The sequence below is a fragment of the Oryza glaberrima genome, chromosome 7 (genome assembly GCF_000147395.1).
Source record: "Oryza glaberrima chromosome 7, OglaRS2, whole genome shotgun sequence".
Taxonomy (NCBI): domain Eukaryota; kingdom Viridiplantae; phylum Streptophyta; class Magnoliopsida; order Poales; family Poaceae; genus Oryza; species Oryza glaberrima.
The window spans coordinates 8,742,707-8,764,477 of record NC_068332.1 but is presented as its reverse complement, the minus strand read 5'-3'; the positions used below and the strand labels follow the sequence as shown (position 1 = coordinate 8,764,477).

Sequence of the window (21,771 nt, the reverse complement as noted above, 5' to 3'; positions counted from 1 at the left end):
CAAACCAAACACCATTTCAAAATCTTTTGCGCCAATTTTGTTTTTTTCAAAACTGTCCAGTCCACCGGCCTCTGCCTTCCCTTGCCCGCGTGCCCAGCGGCAAGGGTATCCTTACACTTGTCTCTCCCACCACTCGACACAGCACGAGGCGCTGCATTGCCTACACTTGTCACCCGCTCACGCTCGCACGATTCTCCACCACCTCCACGCGCCGCCCCTCCCATCCAATATCCATCGCCCTCCTCACTCCCCTCCTCCTCTCTCGGTTGCGATGGCGATGGTGACGGCGCGGCAGTTCTTGGCGTCGGCGGCGGAGCTGGGGAGCGGGCGGCGGCGCTGCGGCGGCGGCGGCGCGTGCGACATGCGGGAGGACGGCGGGGTGGAGGCGCTGATGCAGTGCCAGCGCGTGAGCGACCTGCTCATCGCGGCGTCCTTCCTCTCCATCCCGCTCGAGCTCTTCTACTTCGCCACCTGCGCCGACCTGTCCGAGGTCAAGTGCGCCGTGCTCCACTTCTGCGCCTTCATCGTCCTCTGCGGCGCCACCCACCTCCTCGCCGCGTTCACGCACGCCCACCCGCACTCCGCCCCGCTGCTCAGGGCGCTCACCGCCGCCAAGGTGCTCGCCGCCGTCGCGTCGTCGGCGGCAGCGGTCTCGCTCCTCACCTTCATCCCCAAGCTGCTCCGCATCAAGGTCAGGGAGTCGCTGCTCCGCGACAAGGCCAGCCGCCTCCACCGCGACCTCGGCCTCGTCCGCCGCCGCGAGGAGGCCACCTCCCGCGCCGTGCGGGAGCTCACGGGCCGGATCCGCGCCTCCCCGCCCGACGCGCACGCCATCCTCCGCACCACTGCGCTCCAGCTCGCCGACGCCCTCGGCCTCCACGCCTGCGCCGTCTGGATGCCCGCCGCCGGCCGGCCCCACGACCTCGTCCTGGTGCATCACCTCACCTCCCGGCCCGACGACGCGGCCGACTTGCTGCTGGAGGTTGGTGACGCGTGCACCGTCGCCGCCGATGACCCCGACGTGGTCGACGTAAGGGCGAGCAAGGTCGCCAAGGTGCTCGAGCCGGACTCGGCGCTCGCCATGGCGAGCAGCGTCGGCGCGGCGCCGGCGGGGGCGGTGGCCGCCATTCGGATCCCCATCCTCAGGGTGTCCATCTACGACGGAGGAGGGACGCCGGAGGTGACCGAGGCAAGCTACGCCATCCTGGTGCTGCTTCTTCCCCCCCACGACGCCGCCGGCGGGTGGAGCAGCCACGACCTGGAGATCGTCCAGGTCGTCGCCGACCAGGCCGCCGTCGCGCTCTCCCACGCCGCGGTGCTGGAGGAGTCGCGGTCGATGCGGGACAGGTTCGCCGAGCAGCACAGAGCGCTGATGCAGGCCAAGCACCGGGCCGCCATGGCGACCAGGGCGTTCAGCTCCATCCAGAGCGCCATGTGCCACGCCATGCGAAGGCCCGTGCACTCCATAGTCGGGCTGGTCTCAATGCTGCAACATCCGGAGGCAGACACAATGCGCCCGGAGCAGAGGCTCGCCGTCGACGCCATTGCCCGAACAAGCAACCTCTTGTCGGCGCTCATGGACGAGGTGACCGTGAACCGGCAGCATTTGTCCGTGCAGAGGAAACCCTTCAGCCTGCACGCGCTGATCAAGGAGGCCATCAGCGTCGCCGGCTGCCTGTCTCATTGCGGGGGAGCTGGGTTCCTGCACCAGCCGGAATGCGCGCTGCCCGAATGGGTCGTCGGCGACGAGAGGAGGGTCTTCCACCTGCTGCTTGACATGGTGGGCACCCTGCTGAACCGATGCAGCACCGAGTCCGGGGCGTGCCGCCTCTCGTTCTCGGTCAGGATCTGCAATGTGGGTGAAGAGAGGTATAGCCTTGACTGGATCCCGATGCGACCGACCTTCTCCGGTTGCAACGTTTGCGTCAAGTTCAAGGTCGGGATCGGGAGATCTAGGAGTTGTGCTATTGAGAGGAGTTTGCCGTGCGAATTGCCTCGTCGTTCTGCGGCCACTACCAGCTCTCAGATGGGGCATATCTTCAGCGGCTACTTCAACAAGATTGTGCAGGTATATGGGATCACTCACAATACACTCTCATACAAGTACTGGAAGCAGATCTCCAAATCTATTTTGCTGCCTTACTGTACTCAATCATGCTCTGTTTTAAACACTTCATCCGTTTCATATTATAAGTCGTTTGACTTTTTTCATAATCAATTTTCTTCAAGTTTAACTAAGTTTATAGAAAAATATAGTAGCATCTTCAACCCAAAATAAGCATATTATCAATATATATTCAATGTTATATTTAATAAAACTAATTTAATATTTTAGATATTGCTAAATTTTAGTATAAACTTAATCAAACTTTGTAGAAAAAGATCAAGCAACTTATAATATGAAACGGATGTAGTAATAGAAATTGTTGACATCTCTCTGGCCTCTGTTGATAAGCACATAGCAAGTACCTACATATCCCATTGTTTAACACAGCCATTGTTTAACACACACTGACTCACCGACAGAAAGCGTTCTGGAAATGCTAGAATTATCATCACTTATCAGTAGTTTGTTGATAAAACTTCTCAGTTTAATTATAGGTTCTTTAACACCTGTAAGAGTTGTGTAATCCGAGGAAACAAATGAATTTACTTTATGTATTACTTGATCAGATGATGAATGGTAACATGTGGTCGGCGTCGGACTCCGAGGGCGTCGGAGAGAGCGTCACCCTGATCCTGCAGTTCAAGCTGCAGCAGGGACATGTCGAAGCATCCCCGCCGTACATCCCTCACTTGAACGGCCTGAGGGTGCTCCTCGCCGACGACGACGCCATGAACCGGGGGGTGACCAAGAAGATCCTGGAGAGGCTTGGGTGCCAGGTCATGTCGGCGCCGTCGGGCGCCCACTGCCTGAGCCTCCTGGCGAGCGCCGAGGCCTCCTTCCAGCTCGTCGTCCTCGACCTCGACGATCGCGCCATGCCCTCGGCGGCCATGGACGGGTTTGAGGTGGCCCTCAGGATCAGGGAGCTCAGGAACAGCTGCTGGCTGCTGATCGTCGTCGCCGTCGCGGCTGGCGTCGTCGCCACCGATGATGGCGGCGCCGTGCAGGAGCTGTGCCAGCGTGCCGGGATCAACGGGCTGGTCCAGAAACCGGTCACGCTGCCGGCACTGGGAGCTCAGCTCTGCCGAGTGCTCCAGGACAACTGATGATGCTGCCTGCAATGGAGTGTGTACCGAAAAGAGCAAGGACTGAAATTGGTAGATGCATCATGCAATCTACTACCAGGTAGTAGAAGAAAACTGGAATGTACAGTACCGTATTGCTGTCTCTTTATCATGGTGTTGCATCTGCCGGCCTTTTGCTTCGTTCATTTACCGAATTTGCTGGATGATTATCGAATTTGTCTGAACAACATCATGTAATTCCGGCCAAGCTGGTGTCTGAAGCCGTGCTAGCAGTCTTTTAGTTAGCACGGCTCTAGACACCAGTTCATCTCGTGTACTCGATAATCATCTCGTGTACTCAAATTATCTTATTTGATAATGCGTTCTATAGTGGTTAATATGAAATTGTAATTCTATATGATACTTGGATGCTTATATACCAAACATAAGATAATATGTTTCAATGTACATGGAATTTTATAGCAAACTAGTGGGTTGTAAATGCATATGATAAAGGCTATGAGGAGGACTTAGCGAATCCAGATTAGGAGGTGTCGTCCATGGCGGTGGCGTGCGGATCCAGAAGAGGGGAGAGGCCGTCCACAGCGGCGGAGGTGGATGAGGTCATGAAGGGGAACCCTTCATGCAGCAACATGATCGAACCACGTCTTCAACTGCTACGAGTTTCATGAATTTGTGCTATAAATTTTAATATTTTGTTCTATTAATTTGTGTTGTGAATTTTTATTCGCTTTTTATTCGGTTATGCATGCATCGAGGATTTGAGGACCAACAAAAATTAGTTTCAGCACCACTGTGAATTTTTGTGTAGATAGTCCCATAACGCTAACATAGCCGCTAGGCGGCCGTCCGCCATCTGTAAAAGGTGTTTTTTCACATGCCTTAAATCACAGACAGTGTGGCAAGTCATTTTCTGGCCACATGCTAAAACTGTTTTTTTCCCAAAAACAGTACCAAGACTAAGGCCATGCAAATATACATATTGGTGACTAGTTATAATTAAATTTAGGTCATCTGTTATTCCCCGTGTCGAGTCCGATCACCAAATTTAGTACAAGCTAAAAATCGAGCCCGTGACTAGTTATAATTTAATCCGGCTCTAAATTTCAGCCCCGCTGTTGATATTTATAGGCAAACAGTCTCCCATAAAAAGGGCTCTCCCAGCAAGCCATCATCAACCTCCAAAACACATAAGAGAAATTCAATAATTACACACAAAAAAAATAAGGCATAAGAAGGCAGCTGCAGCTGCTAGCTGCTGTTGTTGTTGGTAGTAGTTTTTTGGGCACCAATTTTCCATGGAGACGAAGGTGAGGATGAGCTGCAGGTTGGGCACTATGGTGGCCCTGGTGCTGGTGGGCGTCGTGCTGGCGGCGATCCTGCAGGAGGCCACCGTCGACGCGGCATCGTCCAGCAGCGACTCGCCGGCGGCGAAATCGGGCACCGGCTACCTCGACTACGGCAACCTCAAGGCGAAGCTGCCTCCACCGGGCGTCGCCGTTACCAAGAGGCCATGCATAGCAAAAGAGAAATGCCGCGGCTGATCGATCGATCGATCGATCATCACCGACGTACCCACACGGATGAAACGGATCGACGTACGTACTGCTTATGGTGTCAGCGTGTTCTTGTTTTTTTTTTCTTTTCTTTTCTTTCTTTCCGATGGAATTGAAACGTGTGTGTTCTTGTTTTTCTTCTTCTCATGGCATCGCCTTGGCTTTCTATATATAATGAGGTTTTTAATGTCACTAATTAATTAACCACCTGGGATATATAGGCCACATTGGTGAAAATCTAACTGTTTGTAGCGAGTATAGTGAGTAGAGTCGTGCTCCAGCATTATTAATACATCATCACACCGATGATTAATTCTTCTCGTTGTTGTTGTTATTTGGAGAAATTATGTGTTTTATCGTTGGTGATGGAATCTATGTAGAGCATCAACAAAATATATAATCCATATAGATGGGGTCCACACATATTAGCTTTAACTATTGCATTATTCATTGTATATCATGCCATTGTAGCATTAGAAGGAGAAATAGAGAGGGGAGTAGAGATCGATGTATTACTTAATTTATTCCATATAGATAGTTCATATGCATATAGATAGCTCATACTAATGACTTTTATAAAAACCACTTCCGTAATATATATAAGTAGATCATACGAGGCTTAATACCGATCTTATTTTTATATTGTAAGTATCCTAAGTTGTTTTTTTTGATAAATGCAAATTCTATGAATGCCATTTATGGGAGTGTTTCTCTTCCGATTTTGCTAGGTTGTCCCAGTGCCATCCGTTAACCTCTCACTTTTTTCTTCTCACAATGCCGAAACAAAGAATTCTATATATCCACTAGAGCGTAGCAGAAAAAATGGAACAAACGCTCCTAGGAAACCACCGGAACAAAAGCTTTAGGAAGATAAAGCACCAAAAGACGGCGATTGCAAAGTATTTTTTTTACGTAATTGAAAAGTATATACTCGTCAGCAGCAGCATTGTGCCTCTGGTTCTCCATATGATTTATTTATAGATTTGATCGTTTTTTTGGTATAATTCCTCCAAATCCAGAGGAAATCACTAGGGCCGATTTTGATGATTTGCTTGCTGATATTAATTATTTGGAGGCTCCTATTTCACCCCGACATGATAGTTCATTTGGGTCTGCTACAACTTCCACCGTGCGTGCTTATAGTTTGAATGCACCAGACCAGTCATTGGTGGTTCGACGAGTTCTTTCTACTCAATTAGTTGCAGCTGAGCAAGGGCAGCGCCATAATTTGTTTCAATCACGATGCAAAGTGAAAGGGCAGGTGTGCAGATTTATAATTAATGGTGGGAGCTGCAACAATAATATATTGTTAGTGCCTTGCTTGTTGAGAAGCTTGGCCTGCAAACACGTCGCCATCCACACCCGTACCATATGCAATGGTTGAATAATTCAGGGACAGTGAAGGTTTCATCCATGGTCCGCTTGTCATTCTCAATTGGTGACTATCATGATGAGGTTGATTGTGATATTGTGCCTATGCAAGCTTGCCACTTACTTTTGGGTCGCCCATGGCAATTTGATGTGGATTCTGTGCACTTCAGCCGGTCGAACAAATACACATTTATTCACAAAGAGAAGAAGGTGGTTCTTGTTCCATTATCTCCTGAAGATATAAGCTCTTCTGATGTTGCTCGCATGAAAAGAGATGAGAGTGAGAAAAGAAAATTATGTGAGAGCCACACAAATAGTATTGGAGAGACTCCTAAACCATCCAGCCACATAAAGCCTCCTGAAAATACAAAACTGTCACGACAACATGAGTGTTTATTTGTGAGAAAGAGTGATTTGAGAGAAGTGAGGAACACCACAACCCCGTTCTTTGTGCTCTTGCACAAGGTCCTATTTTCAGCTAACAACTTACCATTGTCGCTGCCTAGTGTTGTTCTTGATTTATTACAGGATTTTGAGGATGTTTTTCCCAATGAGGTTCCAGCTGGACTTCCTCCCATACGCAGAATTGAACACCAAATTTATTTGGTACGTGGTGCTTCTCTTCCCAATCGTCCAACCTACCGCACCAATCCTGAAGAAACAAAAGAAATTCAGCGACAGATAAATGAGCTTTTGGACTAAGGGTATGTTCGTGAATCTCTCTCAACTTGTGTTGTTCCCGTACTTTTGGTCCCTAAGAAAGATGGGTCTTGGCGCATATGCGTTGATTGTCGTGCTATCAATGCTATAACTGTTAGATATCGTCATCCAATTCCTAGGCTTGATGACATGTTAGATGAATTGAGTGGTTCAATCATTTTCACCAAGATTGATTTACACAGCGGTTATCACCAAATTCGCGTGAAAATTGGTGATGAATGGAAGACATCATTTAAGACTAAATTTGGTTTATATGAATGGCTTGTGATGCCCTTTGGTTTGACGAATGCTCCTTCCACTTTTATGCGTTTAATGAATCATGTTTTACGAGCTTTCATTGGAAAATTTGTGGTTGTATATTTTGATGATATCCTGATCTATAGTAAATCAATTGATGAACATCTTGATCATATCCGTGAAGTCCTTGTTGTTTTGAGAGCAGAGAAATTGTATGTAAATATTTCTAAGTGCACCTTTTGCACAGACCGTGTTGTTTTTCTTGGTTTTGTGGTGACTGCAGCTGGCATCAAGGTTGATGAAGAGAAGATTAAAGCGATAAAGGATTGGCCTACACCTGAAAATGTGAGCCAAGTTCGAAGTTTCCATGGTCTTGCAGGTTTCTACCGACGATTTGTTAAAGATTTCAGCACCATCGCTACACCCCTTAACAATTTGACAAAGGAGGATGTTCCATTCAAGTGGGGAGCTGAACAGGACCATGCCTTTGAAGAGCTAAAACAAGAGCTTTGTGAAGCACCGCTGCTACAACTACCAAACTTTGGTAAGACCTTTGAGATCGAATGCGATGCAAGTGGTATTGGCATTGGAGGTGTGCTACTTCAAGAAGGTAAACATGTTGCCTACTTTTCTGAAAAGTTAAATGGTCCACATCTGAACTACTCTGTCTATGACAAAGAGCTTTATGCCTTAGTTCGAGTTTTGGAAGTCTGGCAATATTATTTGTTACCTAAAGAATTTGTAATCCATTCTGATCACGAATTTTTATGCCTTAGTTCGAGTTTTGGAAGTCTAGCAACATTATTTATTACCTAAAGAATTTGTAATCCATTCTGATCACGAATTTTTGAAATATCTGCAAATCCAAGGCAAACTGAGTCGTCGACATGCGAAATGGATTGAGTTCATTGAAACATTTCCCTATGTTGTCAAACATAAGCGTGGCACAAATAACATTGTTATAGATGCTTCGTCTAGATGATGTGCTTTGGTTACACAATTAGATACAAAAGTGCTTGGTTTGGAATCAATTAAAAACTTTATGCTAATGACCCTGATTTTAACGAACCTTTCTCTAATTGTATTGCTAGAAAAGGATGGGACAAATTCTATGTGCATGATGGATTCTTATTTCGAACTAACAAACTGTGCATTCCAGCTTGCTCGATTCGAAATGTTCTTTTGCAGGAATCACATGTTGGGGGCTTGGCTGGTCATTTTGGTGTAAAAAAGACTTTGGAAATACTTTCTGATCATTTCTTTTGGCCACATATGCGACGTGATGTCCACCGACAAGTTGAGCGGTGCATAACCTGCTTGAAAAGTCTCGTCTTAATCCCCATGGTCTATATACTCCATTATCTATTCCAAATGTACCTTGGGAAGATATATCTATGGATTTTATTCTGGGGTTACCTTGGTCTCAGAGGGGGAGGGATTTCGTTTTTGTTGTTGTCGATTGCTTCTCAAAGATGGCACATTTTATTCCATGTCATAAGAGCGATGATGCATCACACGTTGCTGACTTGTTTTTTAGGGAGATAGTTTGTCTACATAGAGTGACAAAGACTATTGTTTCAGATCGTGATACCAAATTTCTTAGCTATTTTTGGAAGACATTAGGGGGTAAACTTGGCACTAAGTTGCTATTTTCCACCACTTGTCACCCACAAACTGATGGGCAAACTGAGGTTGTCAACCGTACTCTATCCACAATGCTAAGGCTGTGCTGAAAAAGAACTTAAAGATGTGGGAAGATTGCCTTCCACATGTTGAATTTGCTTATAACAGAGCAGTACATTCCACAACCAAATTTTGTTCCTTTGAAATTGTTTATGGTTTTAAACCACATACACCCATGGACCTTTTGCCTTCACCATTACAGGAACAAGTGAATTTGGATGCTGCCAAGAGATCTGAATTCATTAAGAAGCTACATGCCGACACAAGGAGGAATATTGAGAAGAAAACTGCACAATATGCAAGGCAAGCGAACAAGGGTAAGAAAACTGTTATTTTCCAGCCCAGCGACTTAGTGTGGTTGCATTTACGCAAGGATCGATTTCCCCAACAGCGCAAGAGTAAGTTATCCCCTCGGGGTGACGGTCCATTCAAGGTTCTAGAGAAGATAAATAATAATGCTTACAAAATTGAGCTCTCTCCTGAATATACCAATGTGAGTGCAACATTCAATGTCAAAGATTTGTGTCCATTTGTTGGTGAGTCTGAGTCAAGGACGACTCCTTCTCAAGAGGGGGAGGCTGATGAGGACGTCCCTAGTAGCCACTCTTCCCCACCTCCTAATAAAAGTGCATCTGATATAGTGGGTCCAATTACAAGGAGCAAAGCCAAACAATTGGGGAAGGAAATTCACTCTCAGGTGAACACTAATCTTGTGTTAAATAATCAAATTACTTTGGATGAGCCTATGCTTTTGAGTGTTCATAGGAATGATGGAGTGCATGAACGGATATGGGATGATGATGGTTTCTGCCATCCAAATATATGGACTAAGGAGCCTGGACGTGCATAGCAAAAGGAACCATTCAGCTGCTATACATAGTAAATAAAACCTTCAGATTAATAAAACCTTCAAATTGTTGTTTCCCATGTTGAGCTGGATGCAAATGAAGTCCAAACATCAAGAGAGCTCCACTAGGCCATGAATGCAAGGATTGTTGTGACTTCCTACTGCATGTTTTCATTTATGTTTTTAATCTTAACTAAAGACTCCACTAGTGCTATATATAGCCATGTAATAGATGACAAGGGGACTTTTTGGCTGCCAATTCAAAAATACAAACTATTTGAGCTCTTATTTCCATGTGAGTCTTGAGAGGCTTGCAAACTTGTTCTTTCGATTCCTGAGGGAGTTGTAGAACGCCGAACTGTGGTTCACCTAGTTTGTGCCTTCACATCTTTATGGTGTGATTGCGTGGGTTGGCTTCATCGGTACGTGGAAGGGTGATTGTCTCGGTAGTTCGTCGCGTGTGCAGACTCGCGGTGCACTGCCTCTTCACCAGGTCACGCAGCGATAGTTATCAAGTTCGTGGATCCTTCGAGAAGATTGGGCCACAACTTCTCGTCACACGTGATCCATAGACATGTGAACGTCAGCTAGGGTGGGAACGGGAGAGGTATCCGGCGGCGTTGGAAGGGGAATGGGGAAATTGAGGAAGGAGAGATTTTTATGATTCCGATTTTGACGTGGTTTTGTGCAAATTTTGAACCTTTCTCTAAATTGACAAACTACGAGGACTTAAATATAAAATGTTAGGGGCCGATATGAAAAATTAAAGCCACAGCTATAGCTCCTTTGCATTATGGGATAAAGAGAGTTAAGACCCGGGCGCCATGCCATGCTAACTCATGTGCCGAGATCAGAGCTCAAGCAAGGGCCAATATAGAGCTAAGTCACGCCAGTTCGCACGGGCACACTAGAGACCCATAAGCCGATAGTGGTCCACCAGCATATGACTAGCCACTGAATTTTTAAATGTGAGGTAGAAAAAAGAAAAATGTGAAAAAAGAAAAAATGAAAATGAAAAATGGAAAACAAGTAGAAAAAATATGTGCAAATTAAAAAAGTAAGGAAATTAGGAAACATATATGAGAAAATCTATATTTATAACTATATCTATATCTATACCTAATAAAAAAATTTGTAAGGCTTCCGTCAACTTTTATTTTTCATCTGTCTTCTTTTTTTTCGCCCCTTTTTCTTTTTTTTCGTCCGTCTTTTCCTTTTGTTGTTTTTCCTTTTTTTTTCTTTTTTTCGTCCGTCATTTTCCTTGACTTCTTTTTTCTTCTTTTTTGGGTCAACTTTTTTTTATTCGCCGCCATTTCTTCTGTTTCTTCTCCGTCCGTTTGCCATCCGTAGTTCGGGCTAAACCCTAGCGCCTCCACCACATTGATATGACTCCGCATGAATTTCCTCCTCCAATTAATTGTAAAAATTGATTCCCCACTGCTCTCTCGTAATTCTCCCCATGATTTCTTCTTACAATTCGGCTTTACATCATCAGATTTAATCTCTATTTAACAAAAATTGATTCCCCACTACTCCGGGCTAAACCCTAGCGCCGCCGCCACATTGATATGACTCCACGTGTGTTTCCTCCTCCAATTAATTTCAAAAATTGATTTCCCACTACTCCCTCGTAATTGTCCCCTCTATTTCTTCTTAAAATTCGGCTTTACTTCATCAGATTTAATCTCTATTTAACAAAAATTTATCCCCCACTACTCCCTCGTAATTCTCTCCTTGATTTCTTCTTACAATTTAGCTTTACTTCATCAGATTTAATCTCTATTTAATCGTCAACGTTTTTATCCGAAATTTGTAAGGCTTCCATCAACTTTTTTTTTCGTCCGTTTTCTTTTTTTTCGCCCCTTTTTTCTTTTTTTTCATCCGTCTTTTCCTTTTACCGTTTTTCTTTTTTTTCGTCCGTCATTTTCCTTCACTTTTTTTTCTTCTTTTTTTCGTCAACTTTTTTTTATTCGCCACTGTTTCTTCCCTTTTTTTCTCCGCTCATTTGCCATCCATAGTCCGGGCTAAACCGCACCACCGCCACATTGATATGACTCCACGTGTGTTTCCTCCTCTAATTAATTGTAAAAATTGTTTCCCCACTACTCCCTCGTAATTCTCCCCTCGATTTCTTTTTACAATTCGGCTTTACTTCATCAGATGTAATCTCTATTTAACAAAAATTGATTCCCCACTACTCCGGGCTAAACCCTAGCACCGCCGCCACATTGATATGACTCCACGTGTGTTTCCTCCTCCAATTAATTTCAAAAATTGATTCCCCACTACTCCCTCATAATTCTCCCCTCGATTTCTTCTTACAATTCGGCTTTACTTCATCAGATTTAATCTCTATTTAACAAAAATTGATTCCCCACTACTCCCTCGTAATTCTCTCCTCGATTTCTTCTTACAATTCGGCTTTACTTCATCAGATTTGATCTCTATTTAACAGTCAACGTTTTTATCCGAGTTTTGCATATTACTCCAATTTTGATAAAAAAACGGAAAGAGAAAATCGAGTAGATCAAAAGCCCTCAACCAATTTTGGTGATGGGAGTATTGAGAAAGATTCGACCGATTTTGGTGATGGGAGGATTGAGAAAGATTCGACCGGATCTAATGGAAGGATCGGCTCCGGCATCGCATGGGTACTTCTAGAGGTTGAAGACAGTAGTTGGCTGTGCGAGCTAGGAGCTAGGCCTATAGTTTCGCTTGTGGGCTGAGGGGACGAGAGGTAGGCTGAATAGAGAGAAGTAGCGGACTGGACTAGGATTAAAAGGAAGGAAGTAACGGTCTTTCATTCCAAAACCAAGGAAGGAGTATAATGTATAGCAATCTAAAATTTGTTTTACCCATTGCAACGCACAGGTATTTTTTCTAGTTGACAAAAAAGAAAAAAATGTGGAGAAAATAGATGGGCCAGGTCGGCAGGCACGGGCAGGGCCTATGCTTGCAGCCCGTACCTTGCCTTCTATGGCCGTGCCCATTTTAGAATTCTCCTGTATCCGAAGTAAAAGAAGGAAATGATTTTTCTATTCCACTTGCAACAGACTTTCAAGGTTTATATCATTTTTTTTATTTTTGGTTCATATGATTTTACATCAAGATTTATGTTATTTATGTTATTGTATATCTACCTACCTTACAGTTACATTCAATTACATAGCATTTACATTAAATTAAATAGCATTTACACTTAGCTACACGCACTTGCACGCATTTTAGAACATATTTTTCTCTAAATTTATGTTTTTTATATGCTTGTATTATTTTATTGTATTTAAAACGGACTATATTTATATTGGTTAAAAATTCTACAAGATCTATAAGTACTAGAGAATTGCTATAGTACGGGATTCCGTTTCAACTGGATACTTTATGAATTTAATCCCTCCTTTCGTCTTTCCCATGGTCAAGCTCCAACGTTGAAGCAACGGCAACCCCTAGCGCCTTGCCCCCACCGACCACAGCAACAATACAGGAAGGAGGAAGGCGTCGATGAGAGGAAGGGAGAAGAGAAGATGAGACAACAACAGTTGACTTACTGGCCAGCCAAACGATGACAACGCACTCTCCCTCTCCACGCCTTGACTCTACCCGATACCACATGTATCAGTCCTAATTCCTATGGATACCAGTTAGCACCTAAGGTATCAGGCACGATATCCCGAGATACCAGACTCTGGTAGGCTTGTACCTGGGTATCAGGCATGATACTTGAGGTACCAAACCCTGGCACCTAGGTATCAAGCATGATACCTGAGGTACCAGACCTTGGTACTAATAATCCCCTGATACCAAGGGTATCAATTGCAACATACCTGTATACAATAGTGATGAGTAATGAAGAAAACCAACGACCTCTCATCCATTTCATCAACTCCACGGTCACTATACATCGAGACCGGCTGCATCCACCTTCTTGTCGGTTCACACGACCTTTCCTTCTCACACATGAGACATGGCAATCCCCAAACCTCACAGCCATAATTAGCTCCCTCGCATAACCTCTCCAACCTCCACTCCGTCACATGCTCTGGATCCGGTATAGGAAGGAAGAAAAGAGGATAGGGGATGTCGTCAGCGTTGGAGACAATAGTATTGGAGTCGAGGAGGATGATCACTGGGATGGAAGAGTGGATGGAGGGAGGAGGAAGGCAAAGCGTCGGTGCTTGGTGGAGGAAAATGAGTTGATAGGAGAAACATATACGAGAGAAATGAATATGGAAGATAATGCTTACATCTTTTATATCCCGTGCTCTCATGCCCCCCGCCCCAATAGGATTCTGTCTGTTAGTTTTTCTGATAATACTAATATATAAATAGGGCTTGTTTGGTTTAGAACCAAATTTTGCCCTACCAAAATTTTGGTATTGCCAAAACCTTCGGTAGTATTGAATTTAAACTATTGTGTGTAAAATTTAGTAGCAAACCAAACATGGACTTGCTACTATTAAAGTTACTAAAATTTTGGTAGGACAATAAGCAGTTGGTATCAAGCCAAACAAGCCCATAGTCCCTAGGAAAAAAGAAATTCAAACCGAAATCCGGCGCTGCCGCCCCAAAACCCCCAATTCCCCATAGAGCCCTAGGCCCAAACCTCCATGTCCCAACCGGCAAGCGACGCCGCGGCCGCCGCCGGGGAGGAGGAGGAGGACGCCGCCTGGGCAGACGCGCTGGACTTCGACGACTCCGGCTTCCTCCGCCGCGGCCCGGCCTCCTCTCCCTCCCACCTCCGCTCCCCTCGCCCCGATGACCCCGCGCCGGCCGCCTCGCTCGCCCAGGGCGCGGCGCGCGGCCTCCGCTCCCCTCCCCACCTGCCTTCGTCCGGTCCCGCCGCCCGCGGCCACGGCCACGGCCATGCCACCGACCCCGACTTCTCGCTCGCCCCGTGGCTCCACGCGCTGGGTTCCCTCGGTGAGGGTGGAGTGGAGGCGGTGATCGGATCAGACATTCCGTGTTTGGTTTTGCGTTTTCGGTTACTCATCGTGGCGTGGGTATGCAGGCGAGGCGCGCGCGTGGAAGCGGCAGGAGATCGCGGCCATCCGTGGCGACCGGGCATTGTATCGAGCACGTCTGGTGCGTGCGGAGTGTGGACATCTCCTGGCTTTTACTTGTTTCGCTAGTTTTGTGCGTGCCATTGCTGATGGGTTGATTGGTCTTGGGGCTCTTGGTTGTGATCAGGTGGTCGGCGTGGTGACGTCGTGCGCGCCGAACAGGCTCGGTGATCTCTTCCTTTCTCTTAAGGTGAGCGAACACAAAGCATCATGGCATAGTATATGTGTGTACCGTGGAATGAGTTGGATTCCTTGGCCGAGTTATCATGTTCGCGGCATGCGGGAATTAGCCCGTGTTAAAATTGGAAAAGAGGGACTTTGGTCTTTGATTGATGTACTGGTTGGTTTTCTACTAATTACTTATTATATCTTATTGCATTATCTGCATCTCTTCAAGCTTGCATCTTACATGTAGAGTGCACTAAATTAGGAGACATTCAGATAAGTTATTAAACGGAAAGCCATAAATATTACTTTACAATCTGAGTACAGAATATTTATTGAATGCTAACTGATTGGGAAATAATGGTGAGTTATTCTTGATAGGATCCAAGTGGTACGGTTGGTGCTTCAGTTCACCAGAAAGTATTTACAAAGGAGGATAACATGGTTGTATCTGTAGGTTCTGTCATTGTTCTGAAAAACGTAAGGTGTTGTGGTACAAAAGGATTTTTTTTGTTGGCAAACTAACTTAGTATATGGAGTAATTGGTTCATTGTTAATTTCAGGTAGCAGTTTTCCGTCCATCTCACAAGGGCTGCTATCTCAATATCACCAAAGAAAATCTAGAGATGGTACAATTTGCACTTCTTTATATTACTATCTAGTATAATTGCCATTATTACTAAATCTTAATACGTGCACTGCACAGTAGAGTGAAAATAATATAAGATTCACTGATACATAATGTTACAGAAGTAGACAGCTCTAATACAATGATACCAGAGCATTAGTAAAGGATGAAAAGAAGGCACTCTGTGAATCTTACTTGTGTAAAGCATCATTATTGTCTTCTCTTTTTCCTTCTCAGTTTTTTGAGTGAAAATGGTAGAGAAGTATCCTACAATTCCATGATCCTATTGTTTGTTTTATTGCTTCAAATATAAAACTTTTCATGAAGTTAAAATACACCGTTAGTTCAAGATAGCCACATCGTATATCAATAACAAAATATTTTACCATTTTAGATATTGCAAACATTCTTGCGCATGTAATAATATAAATCAAAACCTCTGGCTGGGCAGATGTTTGTTCTTCTGGTTAACCATCATATTTTAGGCCTTTCATGCTTCAGACCTTGTGTTAATCAAGAACAAGCCCTTGCATTATCAGCAGAGTTACTTGGATTCACTTGTATTTCAAGTCTCAGTTCTTTAGAAGCATGTAACCATTTCGCAGAAGTTTTGCAATGATGCTTTGTTACTTTTGAACTGCCACTACAATGCTCCTTAAAATTAACATCATAATCATTTTAGGACATGGCGATATGAATGTTTTTATATTGCAGCTTGTGCCAAAGGACTTCTGCTTCCCATCTAAGCAAGTGTTTTCATCAAGTCCTTCTGAAAGTCAACATCCTGGTAACTTCCAGTTCATATCCCTTTCTCTTTATTAATCTCTTAAGAACAATAATATGTTACATGTATTCCATAACAGTAAAGTGTCAAGAAACATGGGGTTCTTCGTGCCAAGGAGATAACCGCATCAGGAAAACTGGAGTTGAAACATACGGACAAACAACAGGTATCTGCCGCACGATCTTTAGTACCAGGGATGATAGGATTGCTGATGTACTTTCTGATAATAATTATGCAGCAAATGCTGTTCGAGATAGTACGTTAAGAATGGACAAAGGCAGTGCTCAAGGTGTAGGAAATCACCTGGATATAAGGATGAAGGAAAAAGATATAAATCCTTCAAACAATAATACACCAAGCTGCAATGCCAATCAGCAATTCCAAAAAACTAGTTGCGATTCAGGAAAGCACCAAGGGATTGAACTACAAACATTGATGCAGCGCCTCGGCAGCAGGCATATATCAAACCGCAATGGTGAAGAGCATCACCAGCAAACTTCGAATGTTCCTGAAAACCCAAACGGAAGATGTTCCCGGTCTACTCTAGGTGGATGCTCCGTCATGTCTAGAACGGGAAATTCTATTGCAGCTAGTTCCGATGAAAAGCTGAGTCAACCTCTTGAAGGTGAACGGGTGCACCCTAATAGCAAAAAGCAAAGGGGTGATGCGGTATTGCCAGATAATGTTATGTCAAGTACGAATATTGAGACCTATGGGTTAGCCAATAATCTAAACATTGGTTTGGATGATGTCGCACATCTTGTTGAGCACGCTTCAATCAAAAAACCCAATGAGCATCAGCAAAAGGACTTCATTACTGGAACTTTGGGCATTGTCCTGCCAACTCAAGAAAATAGTTCTGTAAGTAACAGTGATGCAACTACTGTCAGTGCATCGTTGCATTCACAGCCAAATAAGATGGCTTCTGTAACTGAATGGACAGATGATCAGCTATCTGAACTGTTTGCTGACTATTAGGATAGGAGTGAATGTCTGATCAAGGAGCTACCAGATTTGGTACTTAATTTGAACTGGCTATCTTAATGGTTGATGCTTTTGGTAGACTTTAGCGATTTACTCAGGCTATCACGTCACACTCTGGTTTCAGATAAGTGCAGCTTCCCAGATCATTACAACATCATTATTTTAAATTGTAATTGATGTTTTCAGTGGATGAGACCTCTCATCACGCAAAGGAGCCTTTGCAGACAACGGAATTGTTTGTTTCAATCTTGTGCAAACCTGCAATCCCTGGTTAATATGATAGGATTGAAGGATCTTGTCAGCTTGTTTCACTAGAAACTTAAATGCTACTTCTCTTCAGAAAATGTAGTCTTTTGGTCTTTTAGAAAAGAAAAAGGTTAGCCTTTTGTATTTATCGAAGGTCAGAAAAGTTACTGCTAGGCAATGGCAACTTCAATCTAATGGTTAATGGAGGAAAATGCAAAGAATTACAGTAGTCCTTAATTATGAGCTTTGTTTTTTTGCTCTATTTGATTTATACATCACAAGTAAAAAAGTATAATTGATGTAGGTGAGTGGGACCACTTTTAACTGTCATTTAGCATTCTCTCTCATGCAACTTATCTCTGGCTTTTTGAGAGCTCAAGGCCCTATTTCAAATGTCGAGACTTCAAATATTCCCCAAATGTAAGACCACTTTCTCATAGTATTTGGCAACCAGCCGAATAATATATGTTCTTCAGCTAGTTGGAACATATTTTATCTTTTTAATCTCAACGCCGACGAAACGTGCATGAACGTAGTAATAGGGATGGCAATGAACACTAAAGAAATCGATCAAGGTTAGTAGAAGCTAGTCCGGTTCATGCAATGTTCTGCACTCTCGGAGCGATGCACAAATCACAACAGAGCCCGGGTAATCAATTTAAGCGTTCAACGTTGCAAATAGTTTACACTTGATACAACTATAAGCATCAGTTTCTTGTTCATACTGAGTGTGTTTGATGATCATCACATATCAGTGGACCTATATGTTACATAAAGATGGCAATGGATCTCATTCTATTAGCAGCGAGCACACAGTATCAATTCAACCATAGACAGAAATAGCTGTTCTTTGTCTACACCGCAGGATGACAATTTGATGTGCCAGTCTTTGCCTAGCATGAACATGCAAAAGCTTGGTTAGAACATTAATTACATCTCTGATAGAAGTTTTCTTTTGAATTACCCCTTCCTACTACTGGAATCTGTCTCCTTCCCAGCAGCAGTGTTCACTTGTCTGTTCAGATAGGCTTCATATATCTCCACAACTAGCCTTGGGTCCTTCTCAACAAGCTCCTTGTATTCCTCCCGATCTGCCAGCGTTGACATGTTGTCCATGATCGCTGCCAGGGATGTCTCAAGCAGCTGCTTCGCGCTGTGGCGATGCGCAAACGCATAATGCGTGATGGCATTGTCGTTGCTCACTTTGGATGTTAAGAACTTCTCGCAGTAGGCCTTCAGGTTCTTCACTTCGTACTTCTCAGCCAACACCAGGAGATCAGATGCCATCTGCTCGTCAAGGAGAGCTTCTGCCGTGTACATGTAATGGACGAAAGCACGAAGGACGTCATAGGACACATCGTATATTTTGATGATGCCACTCCGGCTCTCTTCCATCTCGTTCTCAAGCATAGCTCTGAAAACAGGAGATCTGCTGGCCTGTTTTCAAAGAGAAGAAACTCAGTTTAATGGATAATAAAATAAATTCTACAGCAGAAACTAGTCCGTGTGCATCAGTAAGATGCAACTAATTCACAAATGCGAAATATCTCAAGCAAATCAACTACAGAACATACTAATAGCTAGCTAAGAAATTAGAAGAACGATGATATAATTGAAAGTCTGTGAACAAGGAATAAAGCTATTTGTATCTTGCCAAAATACAACAGATATGATGCATTACATATGAGCGAAAAGTTAAATATTGAATCAGGACAGTTGACAGATCAAAGAATCTGAATGGAATTGTGTCAAGTTCAGAAATACATATATTCCAAAGCCTCTATGGATATACTCTAAAGCCACTCTCTGAGCGCAAAATCCAAAATTTGTATAGCCATGCGAATATTCCTTGTTGTCCAACCAGCAGTAGCTACTGCAGGGTACCTATTCAAGAATCTTGAGATACATGTTTGCCTGTGAGGCAGGTGATGTCATGTAGTTCGAACTCCCATCAAAGATCTTATCATAACAGCACAGGAGAATGATATATGTATGATTTCTTACATCCTACAGCTATGAGGATCATCATTGCCAAAGTTATCTTTCCAGATCTAACAACATGGAAATTACTTTTGGACTATCAAAAGAGTAAAAACAAAGTGAAAAGAAAACATAAGAGCAGAAGAGTACCTAATTCCATATGTGCATTAGGTACATAACTTGGCACGCAAGTACTATAGACACTCAAAAATATGTATTACCGCATCTGTTATTTATTGATTTGTATGATAAGAAAATAGGTTATATGCAACTTCACTTGCTGAAATGCACGCTCCTATAAAATTACTGTGGACATTTTTTTATTTTAAAAAAAGAGCAACTAAAATTGTCAAGGTATTGATGGGCGAATGCATTCCAAACTAGATAAATGAAGTGTTAATAACTTATAAAGACTCAAGTATGACTCTTTTACCATGTTAACATGATAGATGCAGGGTGATCTTGCCATTGCTAGCATGCAGTACTCCAGCAGTCCTGCTACAATGCTAGCATGTATATTAAAGTAGCTGTATTTGAGACTTATGAGCATGCTACAGTTTGTAGCTGTTATTATACCTAGTATCGTGCTGTACATAATAAGTTAACTTTCTTAGGAATAAAATCAGTCTTATACAAATTATGTCACATCCATTGTTGATAACCATTGTAATACACATGTACCGAGAAGCATATTTTCCTGTTTAGCCTACAGCTTACATTCTTTTAGAGGCCACTTAAACTCTGTCCATCAACAGTGATAAGTGTAAGATCACAGTTGAAGTCCAGGCTCTGTTATGCTTCATGCCTTCAAAAACTACATGCCCTCCAAACAGTTTTAATCAGTGTCATACTGTCTACAACATGCAATGTTATCTAGACACTAAAATAGTGAAATTCAACCTCCTTCATCGCATGTCTTTTATTGCTAGTAAAACTTCATTGCAAAACATGCCTGAGTTCAACTCAAACACATTCAAAGCAAGTAGCACCAACACATTGGAAAAAGAAAAGGAACTCAAAACACTAAAAACATGCGAAGAAGAATTTGCACACTTACACAGTTCTGCAGCTTCTTCTCCTTTATTAGTTACTAGACTAGTTTGACATGTTATTGCAGTGGTACAGCAAAGTAGCAATATTAAGCCAGACATTAACACATTACCCACTCTATATACTCCATTAAACATGTCCTAGTGTATATGCATACATATCTTTGTTCTTTGTGGAAAGAGAAATTTGTACGTCACAGATCAGGCTACATCGAAACAAAAGAAAGTGCAAACAATGGTTATGGCTAGGGAAATTCTAGAATCGAAATCAATCTAGAGAAGAAGACCAAAGGCATCAGAATGAAACGAAGTTCATCTTTACAGGGGTAAGCTCTGGGTTACAAGATTTACAAGTCGGCGACCTGCCGCTATGAAGCCAGCAGGACCCCCAATTTATATATAATCAATCAGGAACTACTTGGCTACCGGAACATCAATCCTAGATCAATCTGGCAATAGTAGTCCACTAACTTAATTGAGCACTGCCACTAGCACATGGGAAATCAAGAATGGCATGAACAAAGAAAGCTACGTGTTGGGACTAATGAATTGGGAAAAGTGAAGCAAGAATGACTCACGAGGATGACGCGGTGGGCGGGGACGGCGGGGGTGTCGGGGCGGGCAGGCGCATCGGCGGGGATGGCGTGGAGGAGGAGGTCGGAGTGGGAGAGGGAGGAGGCGTCGAGGGAAGGGGAAGGGAGGCGGAGGAAGTGGAGGCGGGAGCGGAGGTCGTCGATCTCGCGCTTGAGCTCCTCCTCCGTCTCGCTCGCCTCCTCGTAGCACTCCTTGCACGTCCCGGCGTCCTCCTCCTCGTACTCCTCCTTGCACGACTGGCACCACATCGCCGCTCCTCCGGCCCGGCACGGCGGCGCCGCCGCTGGGTGCGACGGCGAGGTGGCGGCGCGAATGGAAAGGGAAGGGGAGAGGATGGTGGTGTCGAGGATGGATGGATGGGCCCCCGGTTGGACAATTTTATAAATGGGCCTTGTAGGCTGTGGCTCTGTAGGCCCTACTCACGGATGAGTTTCTGGTACTTTTCTATGAACAAAATCCAATCTACTACAGAGCGTGACTCATTCTAATATATAATATAATAAATGGAAGGTATTTATGCGTCGAGCGTTCGATAGGAGTAGAAAAAATCTGGCGCACACATCAACATGACATCATCAGCATGCATGCATCCAAAATACTTTAAATTATTTTTTATCTTAAATTATTTATCCAAATCATGATTCGATTGTGCTATTAAATTCGTTGCAATTAAATCTT

At 43.9% G+C, this 21,771-nt stretch overlaps 4 protein-coding genes across 4 annotated transcripts; 3 read left to right on the top strand and 1 right to left on the bottom strand.

Moving 5' to 3' along the window:
* Window positions 1-323: 323 nt before the first annotated feature.
* LOC127780571 (ethylene receptor 4) lies at window positions 324-3,549 on the top strand. Its single transcript, XM_052307494.1, has 2 exons — window positions 324-2,068; window positions 2,674-3,549. The coding sequence occupies exons 1-2, from the start codon at window positions 362-364 to the stop codon at window positions 3,208-3,210; spliced, it is 2,244 nt and encodes a 747-aa protein (XP_052163454.1). The 5' UTR covers window positions 324-361; the 3' UTR covers window positions 3,211-3,549.
* An 800-nt stretch (window positions 3,550-4,349) lies between these two features.
* LOC127780545 (uncharacterized) lies at window positions 4,350-5,143 on the top strand. Its single transcript, XM_052307463.1, has one exon. The coding sequence runs from the start codon at window positions 4,488-4,490 to the stop codon at window positions 4,731-4,733; it is 246 nt and encodes an 81-aa protein (XP_052163423.1). The 5' UTR covers window positions 4,350-4,487; the 3' UTR covers window positions 4,734-5,143.
* Window positions 5,144-14,122: 8,979 nt separating this feature from the next.
* LOC127778722 (uncharacterized) lies at window positions 14,123-17,271 on the top strand. Its single transcript, XM_052305340.1, has 8 exons — window positions 14,123-14,523; window positions 14,612-14,685; window positions 14,791-14,853; window positions 15,210-15,308; window positions 15,392-15,457; window positions 16,171-16,243; window positions 16,320-16,406; window positions 16,479-17,271. The coding sequence occupies exons 1-8, from the start codon at window positions 14,211-14,213 to the stop codon at window positions 17,216-17,218; spliced, it is 1,515 nt and encodes a 504-aa protein (XP_052161300.1). The 5' UTR covers window positions 14,123-14,210; the 3' UTR covers window positions 17,219-17,271.
* Window positions 17,272-18,101: 830 nt separating this feature from the next.
* On the bottom strand, window positions 18,102-21,458 carry LOC127778365 (BTB/POZ domain-containing protein At4g08455). Its single transcript, XM_052304951.1, has 2 exons — window positions 21,078-21,458; window positions 18,102-18,907 (listed from the first exon to the last, which is right to left on the bottom strand). Exons 1-2 carry the CDS (start codon window positions 21,339-21,341, stop codon window positions 18,431-18,433), a joined length of 741 nt encoding a protein of 246 aa, XP_052160911.1. The 5' UTR covers window positions 21,342-21,458; the 3' UTR covers window positions 18,102-18,430.
* Between the last annotated feature and the right edge of the window lie 313 nt (window positions 21,459-21,771).

Excerpts from the sequence above, each read along its gene's own strand:
- LOC127778365 (XM_052304951.1), bottom strand. The coding sequence starts at position 21,341 with ATGTGGTGCCAGTCGTGCAAGGAGGAGTACGAGGAGGAGGACGCCGGG. Across the intron at positions 18,908-21,077 it reads CCGCCCACCGCGTCATCCTC|GCCAGCAGATCTCCTGTTTT; the intron begins GTGAGTCATTCT and ends CTTTGAAAACAG.
- LOC127778722 (XM_052305340.1), top strand. The coding sequence starts at position 14,211 with ATGTCCCAACCGGCAAGCGACGCCGCGGCCGCCGCCGGGGAGGAGGAG. Across the intron at positions 14,854-15,209 it reads ATCTCTTCCTTTCTCTTAAG|GATCCAAGTGGTACGGTTGG; the intron begins GTGAGCGAACAC and ends TATTCTTGATAG. Across the intron at positions 16,407-16,478 it reads AACATACGGACAAACAACAG|CAAATGCTGTTCGAGATAGT; the intron begins GTATCTGCCGCA and ends ATAATTATGCAG.
- LOC127780545 (XM_052307463.1), top strand. The coding sequence starts at position 4,488 with ATGGAGACGAAGGTGAGGATGAGCTGCAGGTTGGGCACTATGGTGGCC.
- LOC127780571 (XM_052307494.1), top strand. The coding sequence starts at position 362 with ATGCGGGAGGACGGCGGGGTGGAGGCGCTGATGCAGTGCCAGCGCGTG. Across the intron at positions 2,069-2,673 it reads ACTTCAACAAGATTGTGCAG|ATGATGAATGGTAACATGTG; the intron begins GTATATGGGATC and ends TTACTTGATCAG.